The sequence below is a fragment of the Trachypithecus francoisi genome, unplaced genomic scaffold, assembly GCF_009764315.1.
Source record: "Trachypithecus francoisi isolate TF-2019V2 unplaced genomic scaffold, Tfra_2.0 Lachesis_group3, whole genome shotgun sequence".
NCBI lineage: Eukaryota > Metazoa > Chordata > Mammalia > Primates > Cercopithecidae > Trachypithecus > Trachypithecus francoisi.
Window position 1 is genome coordinate 74,897,565 of NW_022681468.1, and position 24,022 is coordinate 74,921,586.

Here is a 24,022-nt window from a genome sequence, read left to right on the forward strand (position 1 = left end):
ATAATAGTACTCACAAGGGATTCTTTTTGACCCTTATATTAAACTGCACTGTTGGATATTTTGGGAGCACTTGGTTTTGTAATATTGTTTCACTTAAATTGTGCTTGGTATTATATCACTGGTCTGTGTTGAGAGATGTTATAGCAAATGGCAGTATGAGATTTAATATATTTAGTTTAGAAATGTTACTGTGGACATTGTTGGTTATATTTCGTATACACAGTATTCCCTATATGAGGAAGAGTGGAAATACCTCTCCTGTCATAGGGGTGAAAACAATTGGTTTGTTTTTAACTTTTGGATCATAAACTAACTGCAAGAAATATGATACATCTCTAGAAGATGTCCAAAGCTTTACATCTTTCACTTTATATACAGACTTCCATTCTTTCATTGTGTTATTCCTCCTACCCTTACGTTCTTCTTCTTCTTCTTTTTTTTTTTTCCAGTAGAGACAAGTTCTCACTATGTTGCCCAGGCTGGTCTCAAACTCCTGGGCTGAAGTGATCCACCTGCTTCGGCCTCCCAAAGTGCTGGGATTATAGACGTGAGCCACCATGCCCAGCTGCTTACATTCTTCTAATTTAGATAATCTTTATTTTTTAACCATATGCTATAGTTTTGATGATACTTTATGCAATCACTTTAAAGGTTTTTGTCCATGCTCTTCCTGTTGGAAAAATGATTTAAAGCGTCTTTAACTCAGAAATAAGCAGAAGAGGCCAGGCGCAGTGGCTTATACCTGTAATCCCAACACTTTGGGAGGCCGAGGTGGGTGTATCACCTGAGGTCAAGAGTTTGAGACCAGTCGGACCAACACAGTAAAACTGTCCCTACTGAAAATACAAAATTAGCCAGGCATGGTGGTGCCATAATCCCAGCTACTTGGGAGGCTGAGGTAGGAAAATTGCCTGAACCCGGGAGGCAGAGGTTGCAGTGAGCTGAGATTGTGTCATTGCACTCCGTTCTGGGCAATAAGAGTGAAACTCTGTCTCAAAAAAAGTAAAAAAGTGGAAGAGTTTAGGCTTTGGTGTCACACAGACACACACAAAAATCTGTACACTATCATTTCTTCAAGCAAATTATTTAACCTCCTTATGTGAGATTGGTTTCCTTTGGTGTAAAAAGGAGATAATTATTTTGCAGGGTTGTTGTGAGAAGTAAATGTGTGAATGATGCTTGGCACAGTGCTTAAGCATGTAATAGTGTATAAGTGGACTCTTCAGAAAAATTACAACAACACTCGTATGCTGTTTATAATATATACACTGCTATTTTGAAAAACGGTATATTACTGGATCAGATATGATAAATTTTGGCAAGAATTAGATTATTTCAAAAATACCCCAAACTTTAAGTTTACTTTAACTCACAATTTATTTGTTCGTATTTTAGGTTGAGTTTTTAGGAGAAGAAGGAACTGGCTTGGGACCCACATTAGAGTTTTATGCTCTGGTGGCAGCGGAATTCCAGAGAACTGACTTGGGAGCTTGGCTTTGTGATGATAATTTTCCAGATGATGAATCTCGTCATGTAAGAATATTTCTTATTTTGTGACTTGAGTTGTGACTCTGTTTTCAAAAGTGTTAAAAATAGGTTATGTGTTCAGAGCATAAGCTAGGTTTCTGACTCTACTTTTACTATTGAATAATCTTGATACAACTAAAATATTTCTAAAGTGATAAAATTTAGTCACCAAAAGCTATTTAATAAAATTACATACTTTTAGATAGCCAAATTCATGAAGATGTTTAGTTTATGGATTTTTTTTCTTAGGTGATGATAGGCTTAGTTTCTATTACCTTTTGTTTAATTTTATTTGCATTTCACCCTCTAAAAAATTAGGTTGATCTTGGAGGTGGATTGAAACCTCCTGGATATTATGTGCAGAGGTCGTGCGGACTGTTCACGGCACCATTTCCACAGGATAGTGATGAGCTTGAAAGGATCACGAAACTGTTTCATTTCCTTGGAATTTTCTTGGCCAAATGCATTCAAGACAATAGACTTGTGGACTTACCTATTTCTAAACCTTTTTTTAAACTTATGTGTATGGGTGACATTAAAAGCAATATGAGTAAACTGATTTATGAGTCACGAGGTGATAGAGACTTACACTGTACTGAAAGTCAGTCTGAAGCTTCTACAGAAGAAGGTCATGATTCACTCTCGGTAGGAAGCTTTGAAGAGGATTCAAAATCAGAATTTATTCTTGATCCCCCTAAACCAAAACCCCCGGCTTGGTTTAATGGAATTTTGACTTGGGAAGACTTTGAATTAGTAAACCCACACAGAGCCAGATTTTTAAAAGAAATTAAAGACCTTGCTATCAAGAGGCGCCAAATTTTAAGCAACAAAGGTCTTTCTGAAGATGAGAAGAACACAAAATTACAGGAACTAGTGCTGAAGAATCCATCAGGTTCTGGGCCTCCACTTAGCATAGAGGATTTAGGGTAAGCATTATATGTACATTCTTCAATCCAATGGATGAATAAGTTGTAAAGCTTTTGTTTCTTTGTCCTCACTGATTTGCAATATATGAGAAAATAGTCTGTCAAAAACAGTAATATGCTGTAGGAAATACTGATGATCGACTTGAACCTTGATTTAATATTATAAAGACAACACTCAGAATACTAGAATATTAGTTTATTAATCATCAAACCTTTAGAGGATTACCTGACTTAGCCAATGTGAATTTATATGCCTGTGTAAAATGTCCAGAGCCAACAATATTTTGACAAATTCATCTGCTAGTATATGGCCCACTTTGCAAAGCTCAAAAATCGGTTGGTATGTCAGCTTTATCACCAATGGCTGTAGTAGCTGAGATGCTGCAGATCTTTTGATAAAACTCTGTTACTTTATGTACAGGTAATTATCATGTCTTCAGCTGTGATTTTAGGTTAACTGCAAGGCCTTTTTTTTTTTTTTTTAAATGTTTGCTGATAATGTTGGTAAGCTGTGTTTGATAAATGGTTATATAGTCAAGGTTTTTTTTTTTAATGTATATTTTTGTACATATCATGATTGACTTCAGTGAAGCAACAGTTTCTTCCTAAAAGACTTATAAACGTTGCCATCATAATTAATTGCAAAATTTTTAATTAATTTTGTGCCATAAGTTAGAAGTAAAATATAGAAAGGTGGTTTCATGCAATCTTCGCAAAGCCAGATAGATTTGGTAACAGTTGGCCTAGTAGATTTTGTCTATAGAATACTGCATTTAAAAAGGCCTCAACTTACTTGTAAGCTGGTGTACTGATTTTGTTGGAGGAGGAGGGGGCTGGGAATTATGGTTTTGATAGCCATGTTATTATATTTATTTAATTTTTTCTCTTGTACCCACTGATGGCAGATGATAGTCATGTTATAAAAATTAAACACCATTAGTAGTAGCTGCCTGTCAGTTAATTTAATCTTTTTTGTCCTCCCAGTTTAAATTTCCAGTTTTGCCCTTCCTCAAGAATATATGGTTTCACAGCTGTGGATCTCAAGCCAAGTGGTGAAGATGAGGTAAAAAATTTACTTTTAATATAGTTGTAAGTTCTGAAATATCCTCTTAGCAAAGCCAGTTGTACTAGACACTCCTGAAATATTTCTAGATACTGACAGATTTTCTTTTGCAGATGATAACAATGGATAATGCAGAAGAATATGTGGATTTGATGTTTGACTTTTGTATGCATACAGGTATTCAGAAACAAATGGAAGCCTTTAGAGGTAATTTTAAAGGATTTTTAGCATAATTGCTCTCCTTTGACTTTGAGACAGTTGAAATTATGGTCAAGAATTGCTGGTGGTCAGCTGGGCATGGTGGCTCACACCTGTAATCCCAGCACTTTGGGAGGCCGAGGCGGGCAGATCACCTGAGGTTGAGAGTTCAAGACCAGCCTTACCAACATGGAGAAACCCTGTCTCTACTAAAAATACAAAATTAGCTGGGCATGGTGGCACATGCCCGTAATCCCAGCTACTTGGGAGACTGAGGCAGGAGAAGCGCTTGAACCCAGGAGGTGAGGTTGCGGTGAGCCGAGATCACGCCATTGCACTCCAGCCTGGACGATGAGCAAAACTCTGTCGCAAAAAAAAAAAGAATTGCTGGTGCTCGGGTGTGGTGGCGCTCACGCCTATAATCTCAGCACTTTGGGAGGCTGAAGCAGGAGGATCGTTTGAACCCAGGAGTTCAAGACCAGCCTGGGCAACACGGCAAGACCCCATCTCTACAAAACATTTTTTAAAAAATTAGCCAGATGTGGTGGCATGTGCCTGTGGTCCCAGCTACCTGTGAGGCTGAAGTGGGAGAATAGTCTGAGCGTGGGAGGCTGAGGCTGCAGTGAGCCATGTTTGTGCCACTGCACTCCAGGCTGGGCAACAGAGGGAGACCTTGCCTCAACAAAGAAAGTGGATGTAGGTTGCATACATTCTAGATTACTTGATCAGGATGAATTAAACCATGAAAGAATCATGATGATAACAGAGTATATTATATGGTAAATTACTATTGAAAATGAGAACACAGTTTTGCCTGACTTGTATGACAGAAACTGCTGGCGAACTCCAGACTGAGTAGTAATAAGAATTTGCATACTGACCATAGCAATTGAATGGTCTCTCTCCACATTTGTGATAAGCAGGGATTTCTAATTTAAAACACAGTTTTAATTTCAAGCTGTCTTAATTTATGCTTGTTTACTCAAACATTTATGAATGTTGAATATCCATCTTCTGTTCATTTCATTGGTAATGGGTATTTTTAAATTGTTGCATAATATATGTACATGTTTATGGGGCATTTTGATACATAAAATGTGTAATGATAAAAATTGGTATTTAGGATATCCATCATCTTGGACATTTATCATTTCTCTGTGTTGGGAACATTCAAATTACTCTCTTCTAGCTTCTTTGAAATATACAATATATGACTGTTAACTACAGTCACCCTACTGTGCTAGAAAACCTTAGAACTTACTCCTTTTATTTAATTGTAAGTTTGTACTCATTAAACTACCTCTCTTCATCCACCCCCACATGCAACACTCCCAGCCTGTGATATCATTCTTTTCTTTACCTTTATGAAATCAACTTTGTTGTTGTTGTTTGTTTGTTTTAAGACGGAGTTTTTGCTCTTGTTGCCCAGGCTAAGAGTGCAGTGGCACGATCTGTGCTCACTGCAACCTCCACCTCCCAGGTTCAAGCAATTCTCCTGCCTTAGTCTCCTGAATAGCTGGGATTACAGGCATGTGCCACCACACCCAGCTAATTTTGTATTTTTAGTGGAGATAGGGTTTCTCCATGTTGGTCAGGCTGGTCTCGAACTCCCAACCTCAGGTGATCTGCCTGCCTCGGCCTCCCAAAGTGCTGGGATTATAGGTGTGAGACACCTTGCCTGGCCAAGATCAACTTTTTAAGTTCCCACATATGAGTGGGAACATGTGATACTTGTCTTTCTGTGCCTCGCTTTTTTCACTTAATATAATGACCTCCAGTTCCACCCATGTTCCTACAAATGAAAATATTTCATTCTTTTTTATGGTTGCATAGTACTCCATTGTGTATATATACCACATTTTCTTTACACATTCATTCCTTGACAGATACTTACATTGATTCTGATAAGGGGTATTTTGGTTTGAAATTTGGTATTTTGGAATCATAACTTGGAAACTGAGTTGTTTTTTGTGTTTCTGTACATGTATGATGTAGATGGGTTTAATAAAGTTTTTCCAATGGAGAAGTTAAGTTCCTTCAGCCATGAAGAAGTCCAAATGATTCTTTGTGGAAACCAGTCACCATCCTGGGCAGCAGAAGATATTATCAATTACACTGAACCTAAGCTGGGTTATACACGTGACAGGTATGTGATACTATTTTCTAAGATCAACAAAATTATTTATATTCCCCAAATCAAGTGACAGGTTCTCTAAAGAACTATAACTCAGTGAATTACATTCAGAAAGTGAGAAAGCAGTGGTGTCTCACAGTGACCAGAATGCATATCCATTGATAAGGCTAGGAGGATACAAAAAGACAACTGATAGCAGGCCAGGCGCGGTGGCTTAACACCTGTAATCCCAGCAATTTGGGAGGCTAAGGCGGGCGGATCACTTGAGGTCAGGAGTTTGAGACCAGCCTGGCCAACATGGTGAAACCTTGTTTCTACTAAAAATACCAAAAATTAGCTGGGTGTGGTGGCAGACGCCTGTAATTCCAGCTATTCGGGAGGCTGAGGCAGGAGAATCACTTGAACCCAGGAAGTGAAGGTTGCAGTGAGCCACGATCGTGCCATTGCACCCCAGCCTGGGCAACAAGAGTGAAACTCCATCTCAAAAAAAAAAAAAAGACAGCTGACATCATGGTTGATGTTGATTCCTTTTCTCATTGTGTTTTAATTGTTCATTTTTAAAATTTGGTAAATTGTAAGCTGTTAGGCTGTACTACATTTATATTAAACTTTTTATTGAATATAACAGATAAGTACACACGTCATATATACAGTTTAGAGGATTTTCTCAAAATGAACACACCTATGTAATTGGTATCCAGAATATGAAACAACTTCAAAAATCCCCCTTCCCACGATATTCTTTTCTATTAATTTAATCACCATATGTTGATCAGTTCAGCTTGCTTTTGAACTTTTAATGTAAAATCATGTAGTCTGTTTTCTTTGTGGTCTGGTTTCTTTTGAGTAACATGATTATGAAATTTATCCATGTTCTGGCATATAGTTCATCTACTATTTCATTACATAAATTTATCACAAGATAATTATTTTGCTGGAACAAAAATTGATTATTTCAGATCCCCTTTGGTATATTTATCCATATTTGGAATGATTTTGCAAATGCATCCTATGTTTTTATGATTTGCTGATTTTGTTGCATAATAGATGGACCCCATACACCATCAGTATTTTTCAGTTTTTACAATTTATAAGTGCAAGACAGGTTTTGAGGGATTTTTTTTTTTTTTTTTTTTGAGATGTAGTTTCACTCTTGTTGTCCAGGCTGGAGTGCAATGGCATAATCCCGGCTCACTGAAACCTCTGCCTCCCAGGTTCAAGCGATTCTCCTGCCTTAGCCTCCCAAGTAGCTGGGATTACAGGCATGTGCCACCATGCCCAGCTAATTTTGTATTTTTAGTAGAGATGGGTTTTACCATGTTCATCAGGCTGGTCTCAAACTCCTGACCTCAGGTGACCCACCCGCCTCATCTTCCCAAGGTGCTGGAATTACAGGTATGAGCCACCACACCTGGCCAGGGATATTTTTAAAGTAGCTTGTCTTAGCCCATTTCATACTTACCCAAGAGTCTCTAGATGTGTTGTTGTTCTGGTGTGAGGATATTGTTTTTTAGGGGGCTTGTTGCTGGCTTACAAAGTAGTGGTAGTGATTTTCATTTAAATCTGCAGTCAACTCAGTATAACTATATTTTTGTTCTTTTAGCCCTGGTTTCCTGAGGTTTGTGAGGGTTTTATGTGGCATGTCTTCTGATGAAAGGAAAGCATTCTTGCAGTTTACCACTGGTTGTTCAACTCTACCCCCAGGTGGACTGGCTAACCTGCATCCCAGGCTCACGGTTGTACGCAAGGTACAAGCTCTGTGGCTAATTGGGAATCCAAATGAAATTTAGTTACTTTACTTTTGAAAGAAAGAAGTACTTAAACTCATGGTCTTCTGTTGTGTTTGCTTTCTTGCTGTAGGTTGACGCTACTGATGCAAGCTATCCATCAGTCAATACATGTGTGCATTACCTTAAGTTGCCTGAATATTCTTCCGAGGAGATCATGAGAGAGCGCCTGCTAGCTGCTACAATGGAGAAAGGCTTTCATCTCAATTGAGCTTTGAAGTGCAATGGGAGACATCAGAGACTTTAAAAATACTAGTGAAGCCTCTTTTGTTTATGTGCAGAGAAGTATATGATCCTCCATGCTAATGACACTTGCCTTTTTTTCCACCATTAAGGCTTTAAGAACATGTGGAATAAGTTTGTTAGCTGCTAATGACAAAACAAATCCTGTAACTACCCAGCCAGCAAGTATATAGCACAGAACACTGTGTTACTTTACAAGGGCTTATGTGACTGGAATAAGGTGGTCCTACTTGACTGTTCCAAAGAACAGCTTCTCAGATCTTCAGTGTTCACTGGTAAATTTCTAACAGTGTATTTGTGTAAAGTTTGTCATTTCATACTCCATACACTACAGTTGCTGTCACTGATCCCTGTTTTGCTGGCTTTTAAGCTACTTGGTCAAAAATCCTGCTTCCTTAAAACATAGAGAATTAATGAGCATCTCAAGCTTTTTCTTTTCCTTTTTAATGATGCCTGCACTATCAAGAGTATTCTAGTGTTCTCTCTTTGTTTGGCATATAATCATGCACCAACCTTTTATTTCTTTAAGGTGGGAGTATATTTTTATTTGCTAAATGCCGTACTATGAAGATCAAAGTCTTAAGTGTGTTTGTGCAGCTCAAAAATAAAGATGTATTAAGGGGGGAAAACACTGGTCTAAGTGCAAGGCACACTTAAAGCAAGTTTTACTTTTGGTTGTATTTTCTTTGTATATTATAAACATTTATTTAACTTGTTGCCGTTTGAAGTAAAAAATTTCCAAAATGTATGCTCAACAATGATTAAAATGTTTGCAGCGTACAAAACTGTGTCGTGTGACTATTTCAGTGCAGTCATCAGACTTCAGAGCTTTACCATGACCTGTCATTTTGAATCATCCAAAGTTTTCTGAAGTTACTACATAAATGTGTTTTTCTATAGTAAATACAGTTATTAAAATTGAAAGACTAGAAGAAATAAATAGTCACATATTTGTGATCCAATGGTTGGGTTCAGTTTTAAAGTATGCCTCAGCTAGAACTGACCAGTTACTTGTGTTAATTTTTTTAAAAAACACCAGATCCACAACTTAACTATTGTATCTGCAGGGATATGTAAAGTGAGGATGTAAGAAAGATCCAAGAATGATTTTTAAATGTTATGTTAGTGTCAAAAGAAAACACAAGGATACTGCTGTTTTCTGGTTTTGAAGAAGGGACTGTATTTCCAAATTCCAAAGTGGATTTTCCAAATTCCAGTTATTACCATATCTGTGCTTATAGGTGAAAGGAATGATACTAGGCCTGATTTAGCCAAATAGCTTCTTCTTTTTTTTTTTTTTTTTTCCTTAAAGATAGGGTCTTGCTGTGTTACCCAGGCTGGTCTCAAACTCCTAGGTTCAAGCAGTCCTCCCACCACAGCTTCCGCAGTAGCTGGGATTACAGATGTGTACCACCCCACCTGGCTCACATGGTTTTTTAAGGAACCAAAAGCATGTTTGAAATTGCCCAATATTGACCTGTTTAAAAGGCAAATTCTCTTCCTATAAGAGATACCTTCTGCTATAATTACAAGTCTCTAAGATGTCTATCAGTAGTCAGCTTTTACCAAGACTAGCCTGGCACCAGGGTTAGCTAACTATGGCCTGCTGTGTGTTTTTGAATGGCCTATGGCTAAGCATGACTTTAAAATTTTTAAATTGTTGGGGGGGAAAAAAGAATATTTTATGTGAAAATTATGAAATTTAAATTTCAGTGTCACAAACATAGCCACGTTCATTCATTTACATGGTTGCTTTTGTACTACAATGGCAGAATTGAGTAGTTAGCAGAGACCATATGGCCCACAAAGCCTAAAATATTTACTATTTGGCCCTTTACAGAAAAAGCTTGCTGAACCCTGGTCTAGCAAGTGGCTACAGCAGATAAGTTGATAACTTTACATAAAATCAGGCAGGGCATGGTGGCTCACATCTGTAATCCCAGCACTTTGAGAGGCCAAGCAGGGTGGATCAACTGAGGTCAGGAGTTTGAGACCAGCCTGACCAACATGGTGAAACCCTGTCTCTACTAAAATATAAAAATGAGCCAGGCATGATGGCACATACCTGTAATCCCAGCTGCTCAGGAGGCTGAAGCAGGAGAATCACTTGAACCCGGGAGGCAGAGGTTGCAGTGAGCCGAGATTGTGCCATTGCACTCCAGCCTGGGCAACGAGTGAAACTCAAATAATAAAAAGTTTACATACAATCATAGCTGTTTTTGAAATACTAGGAGTCTTCCTCAGAAAAAATCTAAGAACAAGGTAAGGCTGACCAAATGTAAGTATGAAAAGTCACTTAAAGCATCTTAGTGAAGTTAGATGGAGACACAGCCTGTAAGTACAGACACGCATGAGTCAAGTATTATGAGACATCTACTGGGGTCTCCACCTCAACTGTAAGTTCTTAAATATTGTTTCCTGTGATACCTACCAACTATTTTTTTTTTCAACTGTTATTCTCTCAAGGTTCTAAAATCTGTGCCAAGATGTAATTCAACTACTATTTTGGTGTGACCCCAAAATTAATTTTGTTCACTCCCTAGCTACTCTGGTGTACCAGTTTCAGCAGTTACCTGAATGTGCTACTGATTAAGTACCTACCAACTAGGACAGTGTTTCCCAACTACTGTGTCTCAGAAAGGCCTTCATAGCACTTTGGTCTAGACTGGGCTTTCCCCAGACCTTAGCTACTTGATACAAAGGTGTATCTGTACACACAAGCCACTCATTGTTCCCACAGGTCAGAAACCTTCCTTTTGCCTTCCTGAATGAGTCCAAAAACAACTCGGGTTTGGAGTCCTCTGTTGACTTTCTGTGTTTTTACAGATACAAACCTTGATACTGCAAGTGGATTTTTAGAAGGGGATAAAAAAAGGCTCCACTGCCTACCGCCCACAATACACAGACAAACCAAACAGAACAGTGCTGAATGGTGTCTCTGAAATATGCATTTGGCCAGGCGCGGTGGCTCACACCTGTAATCCCAGCACTTTGGGAAGCCAAAGGTGGGCGGATCACTTGAGGTCAGGGTTTTGAGACTAGCCTGGCCAACATGATGAAACACCATCTCTACTAAAAATACAAAAATTAGTCCAGTGTGGTGGCACACGCCTGTAATCCCAGTTGCTCGGGAGGCTGAGGCAGGAGAATTGCTTGAACCCGGGAGGCGGAGGTGGCAGTGAGCTGAGATCATGCCACTGCATTTCAGCCTGGACAACCGAGCAAGACTTTTGTCTCAAAAAAGAAAAAAAATGCATTTATGCATTTATGTCCTATTTTAGAGGCTGGAGTGTCACAGAAGAATGAACTATTGGATCATTCTATAGGCTGGGACTGTATCTTAATATACCAAAAATAGATTTTGGCTGGGCAGGGTAGCTCATGCCTGTAATCCTTGCACTTTGGGAGGCTGAGGTGGGAGGATTGCTTGAGCCCAGGAGTTTGAGATCAGCCTGGGGAACATAGTGAGACCCTGTCTCTATAGTTAAAGAAAAAAGATTTCTACTTTCTTCACTGTACCTGACCTCCCACCCCTACATGCATATATATAGACCTCCCTATTCTTGGGGGATAAGTTCCAAGACCCCCAGTGGATATCTGAAACTGAGGATAGTACCAAATCCTATATATAGAGAGAGAGAGAGAGAAAGAGAATGTTTTTTCCTATACATACATACCTATGATAAAGTTTATAAATTAGGCACACTAAGATTAACAATAATGGAACAATTATTACAATATACTGTAAGAAAATTATGTGAAAGCTGGGCATGGTGGTGTGCACCTATAGCTCCAGCTACTTGGAAGGCTGAGCAGGAGGATGGCTTGAGCCCAGGAGTTCAAATCCGGCCTGGGTAACAGAGACCCCATCTCTTAAAAAACAAAAGATGGGCCGGGCGCGGTGGCTCAACCCTGTAATCCCAGCACTTTGGGAGGCCGAGACGGGCGGATCACGAGGTCAGGAGATCGAGACCATCCTGGCTAACACGGTGAAACCCCGTCTCTACTAAAAAAATACAAAAATTAGCCGGGCGAGATGGCGGGCGCCTGTAATCCCAGCTACTGGGGAGGCTGAGGCGAGAGAATGGCGTAAACCCGGGAGGCGGAGCTTGCAGTGAGCTGAGATCCGGCCACTGCACTCCAGCCTGGGCGACAGAGCAAGACTCCGTCTCAACAAAAAAAAAAAAAAAAAAAACAAAAGATGGCCAGGTGTGGTAGCTCATGCCTGTAATCCCAGCACTTTCAGAGGCTGAGGTAAGGAGGCTCGCTTGAGCCCAGGAATTCAAGACCAGCCTGGGCAACATATGGAGACCTCGTCTCTACAAAAAATAAGAAAAATTAGCTCAGTAGGGTGGCACACACCTGTGGTCCCAGCTACCTGGGAAGCTGAGATGGGAGGATCGCTCGAGCCCAGGGGGTTGAGGCTGCAGTGAGCCGTAATCATGCCACTGCACTGCAGCCTGGGCAACAGAGCAAGGCCCTGTCTTAAAAAAAAAAAAAAAGAAAAATTAGATATATATAGATGAATATATATGAATGTAGTATCTCTCTCTCAAGACCTTATTGTACTGTACTCACCCTTCTCTTCATCTGTCCATCTGGTAACCAAGACAGTTACTAAATGACTGTCAAGTGGGGAGTGTATACAGCATGCATATGCTGGACAAAGGGACGATTCACCTCCCAGGCAAGATGGAGCAGGACCGAGCAGGACAAAGTGGGACGGTGCAAGATTTCATCACACTACTCAGAATGGCATGCAGTTTAAAACTTATACATTGTTTATTTCTGGAATTTTCCATTTAATATTTTGGGACCTCAGTTGACCATGAGTAACACAAACCACAGAATGCGAAACAGTGGATAAGAGAGGGATTATTGTACATACTTTCGCCTAAGACAGTTGTGTGTATTCTGTTAACTGGGTAGCAAAAGCATATAGAAACGTTTTGGGGGGATGCAGTGCATTACTCTTCTGTAATGAGAGTAATTTACTTCAAGACATTGCAGGAGAAGGGGTTAAAGGAGTAAAAGGGAGGAAGAGAAGGATTCATTTCATGCCTATCTGTACAGAGATATTTTCTTGCATTCCACTTTTTTTTTTTTTTTAGCCTGTTGCCCAGGCTGGAGTGCAGCGGCACAATCTCGATCTCAGCTCACTGCAACCTCTGCCTCCTGGTTTCAAGTGATCCTCCTACTGCAGAGTCCCAAGTAGCTGGGATTAAAGGCATGTGCCACAGTGCCCGGATAATTTTTTGTATTTTTAATAGAGACAGGGTCTCACCATGTTGGCCACTCTGGTCTTGCACTCCTGACCTCAAATGATCTACCCACCTCAGCCTCCCAAAGTGCTGGGATTATAGGCGTGAGCCACCGTGTCTGGCTGCATTCTACTTTTAAACTTTGAACTAAAGTACATTAACAGTAAGCTTATTAATAAGCAAACCCTTTAAAATGTGGCATAAAAAGACTGGGCACAGTGGCTCAGGCCTGTAATCCCAACACTTTGGGAGGCCAAGGCAGATGGATCATGTGACCACAGGAATTTGAGACCAGTCTGGGCAACATGGCGAAACCCTATCTCTACAACAAAATACAAAAATTAGCTGGGTGGAGCAGGTGTGCGCCTGTGGTCCCAGTTACTTGGGAGGCTGAGGTGGGAGGATCACCTGTGCCCAGGAGGTAGAGGCTGCAGTGAGATGTGATCACACCACTGCACTGCAGCCTGGGAGAGAGGGAGATGCTGTCTCCAAAAAAACAAACAAAAAAGGGGGCATAAAAGATGGCTGTAGGGACTCTCAATGTCTGACCGTCCATTATTTGAAAGTAATGCTCTCTATAGAGTTAATGACATAATGGCATTGTAATTACTAAGTGCCCTTAAAATGAATATCAAAGGCTTTTACAAACTGGCAAATAAAATTTAACTCTGCAATCTTTCTTAGGTACATGTTATAAAAGTTTTTTGTTTTGATTTGGTTTTTTTTGAGGCAGGGCCTCACTCCATTACCCAGGTTGGAGTGCAGCGTTGTGATCATAGTTCACTGCAGCCTCAAACTCCTGGGCTTGATCAATCCTCCCACCTCAGCCTCTTGAGTAGTTAGGAGTACAGGTGCTCACCACCACAGCTGGCTAACTTTTTAATTATTTATTTATTTATTTTTAGAGACAGTCTCACTCTTGCCCAGGCTGGAGTGCAGTGGCATGATCTCGGCCTACTGCAACTTCTGTGTCCCGGGTTCAAGCAATTCTACTGCCTCAGCCTCCTGAGTAGCTGCGATTAGAGGTGCCTGCCACCATGCCTGGCTAATTTTTTTGTATTTTTAGTAGAGACAAGGTTTTACCATGTTGGCCAGGCTGGTTTCAAACTCCTGACCTCAAGTGATCCACCTGCCTCGGCCTCCCAAAGTGCTAGGATTACAGGCATGAGCCACCATACCTGGCTATTTATTTATTTTTTGTAGAGATGTGGTCTTGCTGTATTGCCCAGGCTGGTCTTGAACTAATGGGCTCAAACAATCCTCCTACCTTGGCCCCCCAAAGTGTTGGGATTATAGGCCTGAGCCACCACACTCAGACTTCTTTATTTTTGAGACAGGCTGGAGTGCAGTGACACGATCATAGTTCACTGCAGACTCGAACTCCTGGGCTCAAGCAATCCTTCTGCCTCAGACTCCCAAGTAGTTGAGACTACAGGTATGTGCCACCACACCTGGCTAATTTTTGTATTTTTTGTAGAGACGAGGTCTATGTTGCCCAGGCTGGTCTTGAATTTCTGGCCTCAAGCGATCCTCCTTCCTCAGCCTCCCAAAGTGCAGGGGTTACAGGTGTGAGCCACTGCACCAGTCCCACATTATAAAGATTTTAAAGCTAGGCCAGGAAGGTTCAAGGTTATAGTACAACATGATCATGCCTGTGAATAGCCACTGCAGTCCAGCCTGGACAACAAAGCAAGACCCGCTTCTCTTAAAAAACAAAACAACAACAACAACAAACACGTCTTGGCTGGGCATGGTGGCTCATGCTTGTAATTCCAGCACTTTGGGAGGCCGAAGTGGGTGGATCACTTGAGGTCAGAAGTTCAAGAACAGCCTGGCCAACATGGTGAAACACCGTCTCTACTAAAAATACAAAAATTAGCCAGGCGTGGTGGCACATGCCTATAGTCATGGCTACTCAGAAGGCTGAGGCAGGAGAATTGCTTGAACCCAGAGGTGAAGGTTGCAGTGAGCTGAGATCATGCCATTGCACTCTAGCCTGGGTGACAGAGCGAGATGCCGTCTAAAAAAAGAAAAAAAACACACACACACCCCCACATACCTCTTAAAAAGTAAATTTTACTAAGCCTTTTAAAGGAATAAGCCAGCCTTAGAAGTCGGGCACTGTGGCTCATGTCTGTAATCCCAGCACTTTGGGAGGCTGAGGCAGGCAGATCACCTGAGGTCAGGAGTTCGAGACCAGCCTGGCCAACATGGTGAAACTCCATCTCTACTAAAAATACAAAAATTAGCCGGGTGTGGTGGCGCACGCCTGTAGTCCCAGCTCAGAAGCTGAGGCAGGAGACTTGATCCTGGGAAGTGGAGGTTGCAGTGAGCTGAGAATGCGCTGGGTGACAGAGCTAGACCAGACTCCATCTCAAAAAAAGAAAAAAAAAGACAGCCTTCAGAAAACAGCATTACTCAAAATGCCTTGTGTTTAAATTTTAAAACTTGATTGGCTGACAGAAAACTGCCATACTTTTTTCCCACTACCATATTGCTATTCCTGAATTTGATTTGCAAAAAGAAGTATAGACCAATAAGGGTTCCTTAGGCGCTCAACAGAATTTAAAGAAGTGGGAAAGCTATGTTTACAATTAGAATATAAAACTTCTCTCTCAGTTTAAAAAAAATTTTTTTCTTTGTACATATTTTAAAGTACAGTTTTGTTTTCTTTTTAGGAACTGTGGAAAATGCCTATTTATAATGTCTTTGGAAGGATACCCCATTTTGTAATTGTGGTCTTCCAGATTCTTCCTGGTTACAGATGTTGAGATGTATTCCATGGTACTCGCATTTCTGATAAATCCATGTTGTCTGGAAGAAACTTCCTTTCAGCTTTCTGACATCTTATCAAGAATTAGTAGAGGCGCAAGAATTCTTGCCCTGTTAGTTTCCACAATGCAGCCATTTAACACCATCTCATCCAAAATGATGTGTACTTTATCCAAATTAAACATTATCTAGGATTATATTAAGGAAATTAGTTTAAAGTTATAAAAATGTTAACATTCAGTAAAAATTTGTGGCTTAACCTAGAGTTTTCCCAGTGTAAATTAGTCTAAGCATGAGGTTTTTTTGTACATAATTTCTGAAATTAAATTTAAAACTGGCATCCATATTAGAAATTGTTACCTTCAAATATATATATACCTAGTTTCACCTTGATTAAGCCAACAGGATAAGTAGGGATAAAAACGAAACAGCTACATTTTTTAACCAAAGGGATAGGGAGTCTACTAAGTGCTAGAGAACACAGCAAGTGTCATGTGGCCAGAGAATGACCTGAACTCAAAAATAATGTTGTTGTCCCAGACAATAATAATAACAGTAACAACCATTTGTTGAATGCTCCTGTTTCAGACACTGTGTTGAGTTTCAACCCTCTGTAAATCTCTGATGTATGTTGTTACATATTATCCTTAGTTTACCCAGGATCAAACAGGCTCAAAGCATAGTCCAAGGCCACATGGCTAGTAAATGCCAGGCTGGAATTTAAATCCAAAGCTTGGGCTTGACTGCTCTGCTTCCAGGCTCCTCAGGAGCGGCTAGATACCTCCCTCCTCAGCCCCCAAACCTCCACCCCAAAATAAATGCCTTGTTCCTTCAGTTATTTTTTCTGTCAGACAGACTGACGTAAAAATAACTATGAGGAGAAAATGAATGAAGAAGGCAGGACATAATAAAATTTCTGGATTTCAAGACAGTATCTCTTACAAATGGGTAGTTCTAAGAAGACATTTGAGAATGATGGAGCCACTTTGGCTTACAGGTGTTCTTTTTTTTTTGAGACGGAGTCTCACTCTGTCTCCCAGGCTGGAGTGCAGTGGTACGATCTCGGCTCACCGCAAGCTCCGCCTCCCGGGTTCACACCATTCTCCTGCCTCAGCCTCCCGAGTAGCTGGGACTACAGGTGCCCGCCACCACACCTGGCTAATTTTTTTGTATTTTTTTTTAGTAGAGACGGGGTTTCACCGTGTTAGTCAGGAAGGTCTCGATCTCCTGACTTTGTGATCCGCCCGTCTCAGCCTCCCAAAGTGCTGGGATTACAGGCGTGAGCCACCGCACCCAGCCAGCTTACAGGTGTTGTTACTGGAAAGTTAGCATGGGGCATGGGGAAAGAAGAAAATATTGTTAGACTATGATGTCTAGCAAACTAGAAAGAACTAAATACTTCCCTCAAGAATCCCTTCAACAGAATACCTAACTTTTCTTTTGTGAAAGAAGGGAAACTGGAATGAGATGATGACAATGAATGTTTCTCAATTCTACACCTTAATATCTGAAGTTCTGTATCTACTTAAAGAGCAGGATCACGGTCTGTTACAAAAACAAAAACAGTTGACAGATTGTTTCAAACAAACTTCATTCAACAAATAGGTAATTCAATGCACTAGGGGAGTTCAAAATTAAATCTTTGTAAAGTGAATTGTTCCCACTTGATTTTTTTCAACCAGACCAGATGTTCAAAGTCTACACTGTATTTGCCTAGTGAAGTGCAACTACACAGAATAGGACAAACGGTGAATGACTTTAAAGTTTTTATTAGGCTCTGCGTGAATATCTCATTAAGCTCTGTGCAAATAGTCCTCCAGCAGAATAAACTGTTTTCCAGGGGCCCATGGGAACTGTCCTTAAGTGACCCAGAAAAAAAAAAAAAGCGTCACTCTGATATACCTATTAATAATGTCTTCCAATTATACAGATGACTGCTTTGTCCCACGGCCAAACTGGGACTGGAATGTTAGGCCCTTGACTCCAACCTGTTCACTAGACCCAGAAGCCAGAACTTAGATGAGACAAAGGGGGAATGGCAGCCGGGTATATACAGAAAGGCAGAGCTGAGCAGCACAGGTGGCTACATGAAAAATGGCCTGGAGAACCTTCCTGTTGTACTCACTAAGGGCAATGAAAGCCTTAGTGCCTTTGAAAATGTCACCTTCTCCAAGATAACTTCCTTTGAGATACAAGGAAATCTAATTTTAACCCATGAATCGGTTGCGGGATCAAGCTGCTCTGTGGCCTGCCCCATCTCCGGCAAGCAAATGATCCGCTGTTCAGATGTCGCCTTGAGCAACTGTCCAACTGTTTTGAAATTCAGATCAGAATTTACTGCTAAATCATATAAACCACTGACATCCCCACATTACAAGGACAAGGTCCTCCAGCAAGTCATTTCCCAACATCCTGGAAACATGAGTTGCTCAGTGAGGTCATTGTATACTGTGGACATGTGACTGCCTGTGTATCTGTGTATCTGACTCAAACTAATAATCATGCAGCTTTCTGGCACTATATGGGGAAACTACAGACCAAACCCACTGTGAGGCAAAGGGCTGAAAGCTGATTTCCCCCTGGAATCATGTGACTCTTTTAAAATAAGAATCCAGCTGTTGTTTACATCTTGATTTGGTTTATGAGCAACTTGTATACCCTGGTGAGGCCAAGAGTAATGGCATTTAGGCCATATGCCAGGTAAGCAGGGACCAAAAAATACCCTATATGCTAAGCCCATGGAATAAACACAGTGCAATGGTGACATTTGAAATAGGAGGAAGTAAGAAGGGCCCAGACTGTTGGTATACTAATGTAGTGAGCTGAGAATGGCTCTTGAAAGATGGTCTTACCTTCAGGCTATAATGAACTTGACTGACTCTAAAGATCCTAAGGAAACTTGTTGTCTTTCATGGGCCCCAGAGGTTGAGCTGACATGAACTAGAAACAATCTCCCAAAGAACGGAGTTACTGAAGTCCACTTTCTCCCAACCTAGAAAGCTAAGAACCTTTCTGAATTTTCACATAATGTGGATTGGAATTTAACATCGCAGGGCTCATGGAATATTAGTGCCACTTGAAATCAACTTTTTAATTACAGTGATGGAAATGAGGCTGGGTGCAGTGGCTCACGCCTGTAATCCCAGCACTTTGGGAGGCTGAGGTGGATGGATTACCTGAGGTCAGGAGTTCAAGACCAGCCTAGCCAATATTGTGAAACCCTATCTCTAATAAAAATACAAAAATTAGTTGGGCATGGTGGCACGTGCCCATAATCCCAGCTACTCAGGAGGCTCAGGCAGGAGAATCACTTGAACCTGGGAGGCGGAGGTTGCAGTGAGCCGAAATTGGGCCACTGCACTCCAGCCTAGGCAACAGAGTAAGACTCTGTCTCAAAATAAATAAATAAATAAAAATGAAAATAAATAAATAAATAAAGTGATTGAAATGTTTATGGTCCCATCATTGGAATTTTATTTTTTTTTAGATGCAGCTTCTCTCTGTTGCTCAGGCTAGAGTGGAGTGGCATGATCTCGGCTCACTGTAACCTCCATCTCCTGGGTTCAAGGGATTCTTGTGCCTCAGGCTCCTGAGTACCTGGGAGTACAGGCATGCACCACCACACCTAGCTAATTTTTTAGTAGAGACAACGTTTTGCCATGTTGGTCTCTATAACTCCTGAGCTCAAGTGATCTGCTTGCCTCAGCCTCCCAAAGTGCTGGGATTACAGACGTGAGCTGCCGCGCCCAGCCCCAACATTGGAATTTTGATCTCTGGATAATAAAACATTTTTCTGTCATAAGTATTTTAACACCACAGTGGCAATCAAATTATCCTTTAATAAGCGAGAAACTGAGCAGCACAGACTCAAATGGAACCTCAAAAGGAATTCCAGGGCAGAGACCAACCTAGAAACTACAATTTCTAACTCTAGGCTTGGGTCTCAGATCCCTTGGTTTCTCCTTTTATTTCTTTTTTAAAAAAATATTCTAGCTAAGTGTTCTTTAATAAAATATGTAGGGTGGGAAAACTTGCTTTCTCATTATTCATACTTTAATTTCCCACCAAACTGGATAAGCGGCCAAGGGCCACTGTGTTCACATTTCCCCCAGAAAATACTACCATAGAGAAGGCTACCATTATGAGATTCTGCATAGTCCTGGAGACATTCTTCTTGTAGTATAGTATAGTCTCCTGTTCACTTTTTTTTTTTTTGGTTAAGACAAGGTCTTGCTCTGTTGCCCAGGCTGGAGTGCAGTGGCACAATCTTGGCTCACTGTAGCCTCGACCTCCTGTGCTCAAGTGATCCTGTCACCTCAGCCTCCCAATTAACTGTGACCGTAGGTGCGCCACCACACCCATCTAATTTCTTTATTTTTTGGAGGGATGGGGTTTCACTATCTTGCCCAGACTGGTCTTGAACCCCTGTGCTGAAGTGAGGCACTTTGCCTTTCTCGGCCTCACAAAGTGCTGGAATTACAAGAGTGAGCCACTGTGCCTGGCCCTGTTCACAGTGTGTCTCTTGCTAATTAGGCCACTGAAAAGGACTCTTTTTTTTTTTTTTTTTTGAGATGGAGTCTTACTCTGTTGCCCAGGCTGGGGAGCAGTGGTACAATCTTGGCTCACAGTAACCTCTGTCTCCCAGGTTCAAGCAATCCTCCCGCCTCAGCCTCCCAAGTAGCTGGGATTACAGGTGTGCGCCACCACGCCCAGCTAATTTCTGTATTTTTAGTAGAAATGAGGTTTCACCATGTTGGCCGGGTGGTCTCGAACTCCTGACCTAAGGTGATCCGCCTGCCTCAGCCTCCCAAAGTGCTGGGACTACAGGCGTGAGCCACCGCGCCTGGCTGTTATCTTTTTTAAAGTCGGTTTTCATTAAAGGCCCACTCATATTCGGAGAACAACAGGATACCCAGCTGTGGTTTTGCTTAAAGTTTATGTAGGCTTAGTTATGTAGGCTAAAACATAAAGTTTCTGTTTGCTTAAAGTTATGTAGGCTTATGTAGGCTTATGTAAAATTAAATAGGAAAGTCAGAGGTGGGTCAATGAGCCTGTTATTATTCTCATTTTTCCCCCTAAATCTCTCTTGCTTCTCATAACTTGCTGTCACTATTCCTGACTAAAACAGAACCCTAAAAAATGGAACAAAAGGAATAGGGTTAAAGCTGAGGGACCTGGTGGTGAGGAATGCTGGTGGATGAATATGGCACCTAGAGGGCTCCTTAAAGGAAAGAGGAAAGTGGTCAAGTCTAGTGGGAGCCAGAAAAAACCTGGAGGCAGAGCTGTTGGATCTGCAACATTCACATCTCCTTCTGGGGTACTGGCTGACTCCTGGGGACTGTTCCTATACAAGACTCTCATCACCCACCACGGCCCTGGCTAGAGCTCCCATGCTGGAGAAGGCCCTGGGTCCCTCGTCCGTCAGTGCCTGCCCTTCCCATGGAGGAATGGCTGCACATGTTCCCTCGGACCCACAGGCCAGTCCTCACTCTCTGGCAACGAGCCTTTCCATTTCATATTTTCAAAAGAAAAAAAGATGTTTCGAAATCTGAATGTGAACTCCACTTTTGGAGAGCATGTTCTCAACAAGACAAAGTGGAGAGCATGTTCTCAACAAGACATTCACAGACACTCTCAAATGTTTTCATCCTTTCTGACTCCTCCAACCAAAGGCATTTCTCTAAAGCATCTCCCCTTATTCACAAATAAGCTTCGACAACACCAAGGCACCATGGTGACAGGCATTTTATAAATGTTTTATTAGAGACTAAATTGCCACAGTCTACTCCAGATGATTAATTTTTAAAAAATATGTCAAATTTAGGCTGGGTGCAGTGGCTCACATCTGTAATCCCAACACTTTGGGAGGCCAAGGTGGACATATCACTTGAGGCCAGGGGATCGAGACCAGCCTGGCCAAAATGGAGAAATTCTGTGTCTATTAAAAATACAAAAATTAGCCAGGCATGGTGGCAGGCGCCTGTAATTCCAGCTACTCAGGAGGCTGAGGCAGGAGGATCACCTGAACCTGGGAGACGGAGGTTGCAGTGAGTTGAGACTGCACCACTGTACTCCAGCATGGATGACGGAGCAAGGCTCTGTCTCAGAAAAAGAAAAGAAAAGAAAAAAAATGTCAAATTTAACCTACCCAATTTATAATCCTAGAGTCAAGGGCCCTGGAAACCCAGAAACTAGTACCAGCTCTGCCCTAAAGTAGCTCTACGGATTGGGACATGTCACAGAACCTCTTTGGGTCTCAACCTTTTTACCTAAAAAGTGAGTTTTACACCAGTCAATGGTGACTCACCCAGCCCTATGGGAGGCCAAGGTGGGAGGATTGCTTGAGCCCAAGAGTTCAAGACCAGCCTAGGCATCATACTGAAATGCTGTTTTTATTAAAAAAAATTTTTTTTAATTAGCCAGCTGGGTGTGGTGGTGTGTGTCTATATTCCTTGATGTATTTTTTTTTTCCTTGATATTTTTGTTTTCCTACTCTGGAAGCTGAGGTGGAAGGATTGCTTGAGCCCAGGAGTTTGAGGCTGCAGTGAGCTATGATCGCAACACTGCACTAAAGCCTGGGCAACAGAGCAAGACCCTGACTGTAAAAATTTTTTTTTTACATTAATTTTTAAAAGTGAGGTTTTAACCTGATGATTTATAGGTTGCTTCTAGCTCCAAAGTATCTGGCTCCTACGACTCTAAATATAACCTTCAGGGAAAGCGGAGCTAGTTTATTCTTTTCTGATAACATCAAGCCATTCCTGACTGGGTGTCGTGGCTCAAACCTGTAATCCCAACACTTTGGGATGCCAAGGGGGGCGGATCACCGGAAGTTGGAAGTTGGAGACCAGCCTGGCCAACATGGAAAAACCCCATCTCTACTAAAAATACAAACTAGCCAGGTGTGGTGGTGCACGCTTGTAGTCCCAGCTACCTGGGAGGCTGAGGCAGGAGAATCACTTGAACCTGGGAGGTGGAGGTTGCAGTGAGCCAAGATCACACCACTGTACTCCAGCCTGACAAGAGAGTGAGACTCTGTCTCAAAAAAAAAAAAAAAAAGAAAGAAATCAAGCCATTCCTGAAGTCATCACATGCTCCATCATACCTCAGAAGAAATGCTTAAATAATGATTTAATGAATTAACACTGTAACTTTCTGACAGAATATGCAGAAAATTTCAGTTCATTTAGAAGCTGCCGTTTCAGTGTTGGATGCTTCCCTGAAGAATTTGTTTGTTCTTCTGGCTGGTATTCCTATCGCCTCAGTTTGAACAAGTATTTTTGCAATTTCTCATTAAATCAGGCTGACATTATCTCCTACTTGGAGAAGCCCTATTCTGGTTTCCGGATCTCTAAAAGTATTTCAGATTTTAGGAAGCTGATGGAACTAGAGGTAGATGCCCCACAGTGGGCCTGATCAGGGCCTGCCTGCAAACCATAGTGGTGCCGATCTCTGTTGCCTGCACACCATCATTCTTCCAGGAAGCACCATGACAGATGCTAGCGGGGTCACAGAGAGGGCACACAGCACTGAGGCCCTTCCCATGCCCTGCCCTCAACTGCAGTAAAAGGGGCATGAATCAGGGTTTTTCGCACAACCCACCAGAGCTTTACGGCTCTAGAATCAACTGCTCAGGCTTTGAGATTTTAAGAGTTTATAAAATACAAACAGGAATGTTGTAAAGATGTTTTTATTTTTATTTTTAAAGACAAGGTCTTGCTCTGTTGCCAGATTGGAGTGCAGTGGCACAATCATGGCTCACTGCAGCCTCAGTCTCCCAGGCTCAAGCAATCCTCCCCACTCAGCCTCCCTAGTAGTTGGGACTACAGGCACACACGACCAGTGCTTGGCTTTTTAAATTTTTGCAGAGACTGGGTCTCCTTGTGTTGCCCAGGCTGGTCTCAAACTCCTGGCCTCAAGCAATCCTCCTGCTTCAGCCCTCCAAAGTGCTGGGATTACTGGCATGAGCCACGGTGCCAGGCCTAAAGATGTTTTTTTTTTTTTTTTTTTTTTTTTTGAGACGGAGTCTTGCTCTGTCGCCCAGGCTGGAGTGCAGTGGCCGGATCTCAGCTCACTGCAAGCTCTGCCTCCCGGGTTTACGCCATTCTCCT

The 24,022-nt window shown here is 41.6% G+C and overlaps 2 protein-coding genes across 9 annotated transcripts in view; one reads left to right on the forward strand and one right to left on the reverse strand.

Moving 5' to 3' along the window:
- The window catches only part of HECTD1 (HECT domain E3 ubiquitin protein ligase 1), a 109,196-nt gene extending 100,533 nt beyond the window's left edge, over positions 1–8,663 (forward strand). For 4 of the 5 annotated variants that reach the window (XM_033188339.1, XM_033188340.1, XM_033188341.1 and 1 more), the window contains 7 exons: positions 1,396–1,533; positions 1,846–2,453; positions 3,438–3,516; positions 3,630–3,723; positions 5,710–5,860; positions 7,452–7,596; positions 7,709–8,658. In XM_033188339.1, coding sequence (XP_033044230.1) covers positions 1,396–1,533; positions 1,846–2,453; positions 3,438–3,516; positions 3,630–3,723; positions 5,710–5,860; positions 7,452–7,596; positions 7,709–7,846 — 1,353 coding nt within the window. In that variant the 3' untranslated portion in view covers positions 7,847–8,658. Of the gene's footprint in view, positions 1–1,395; positions 1,534–1,845; positions 2,454–3,437; positions 3,517–3,629; positions 3,724–5,709; positions 5,861–7,451; positions 7,597–7,708 lie in introns of all 5 variants that reach the window. The other variant, XM_033188338.1, reaches the window with a different exon arrangement.
- AP4S1 (adaptor related protein complex 4 subunit sigma 1) overlaps positions 1–24,022 on the reverse strand; it is a 98,656-nt gene that overhangs the window by 3,949 nt on the left and 70,685 nt on the right. For 3 of the 4 annotated variants that reach the window (XM_033188348.1, XM_033188350.1, XM_033188347.1), the window contains one exon: positions 15,568–16,099. The exons of the other annotated variant lie outside the window; for it this stretch is intronic. In XM_033188348.1, the coding sequence (XP_033044239.1) occupies positions 15,971–16,099 (129 nt within the window). In that variant the 3' untranslated portion in view covers positions 15,568–15,970. Of the gene's footprint in view, positions 1–15,567; positions 16,100–24,022 lie in introns of those variants that run through there. 4 annotated transcript variants of the gene reach the window in all.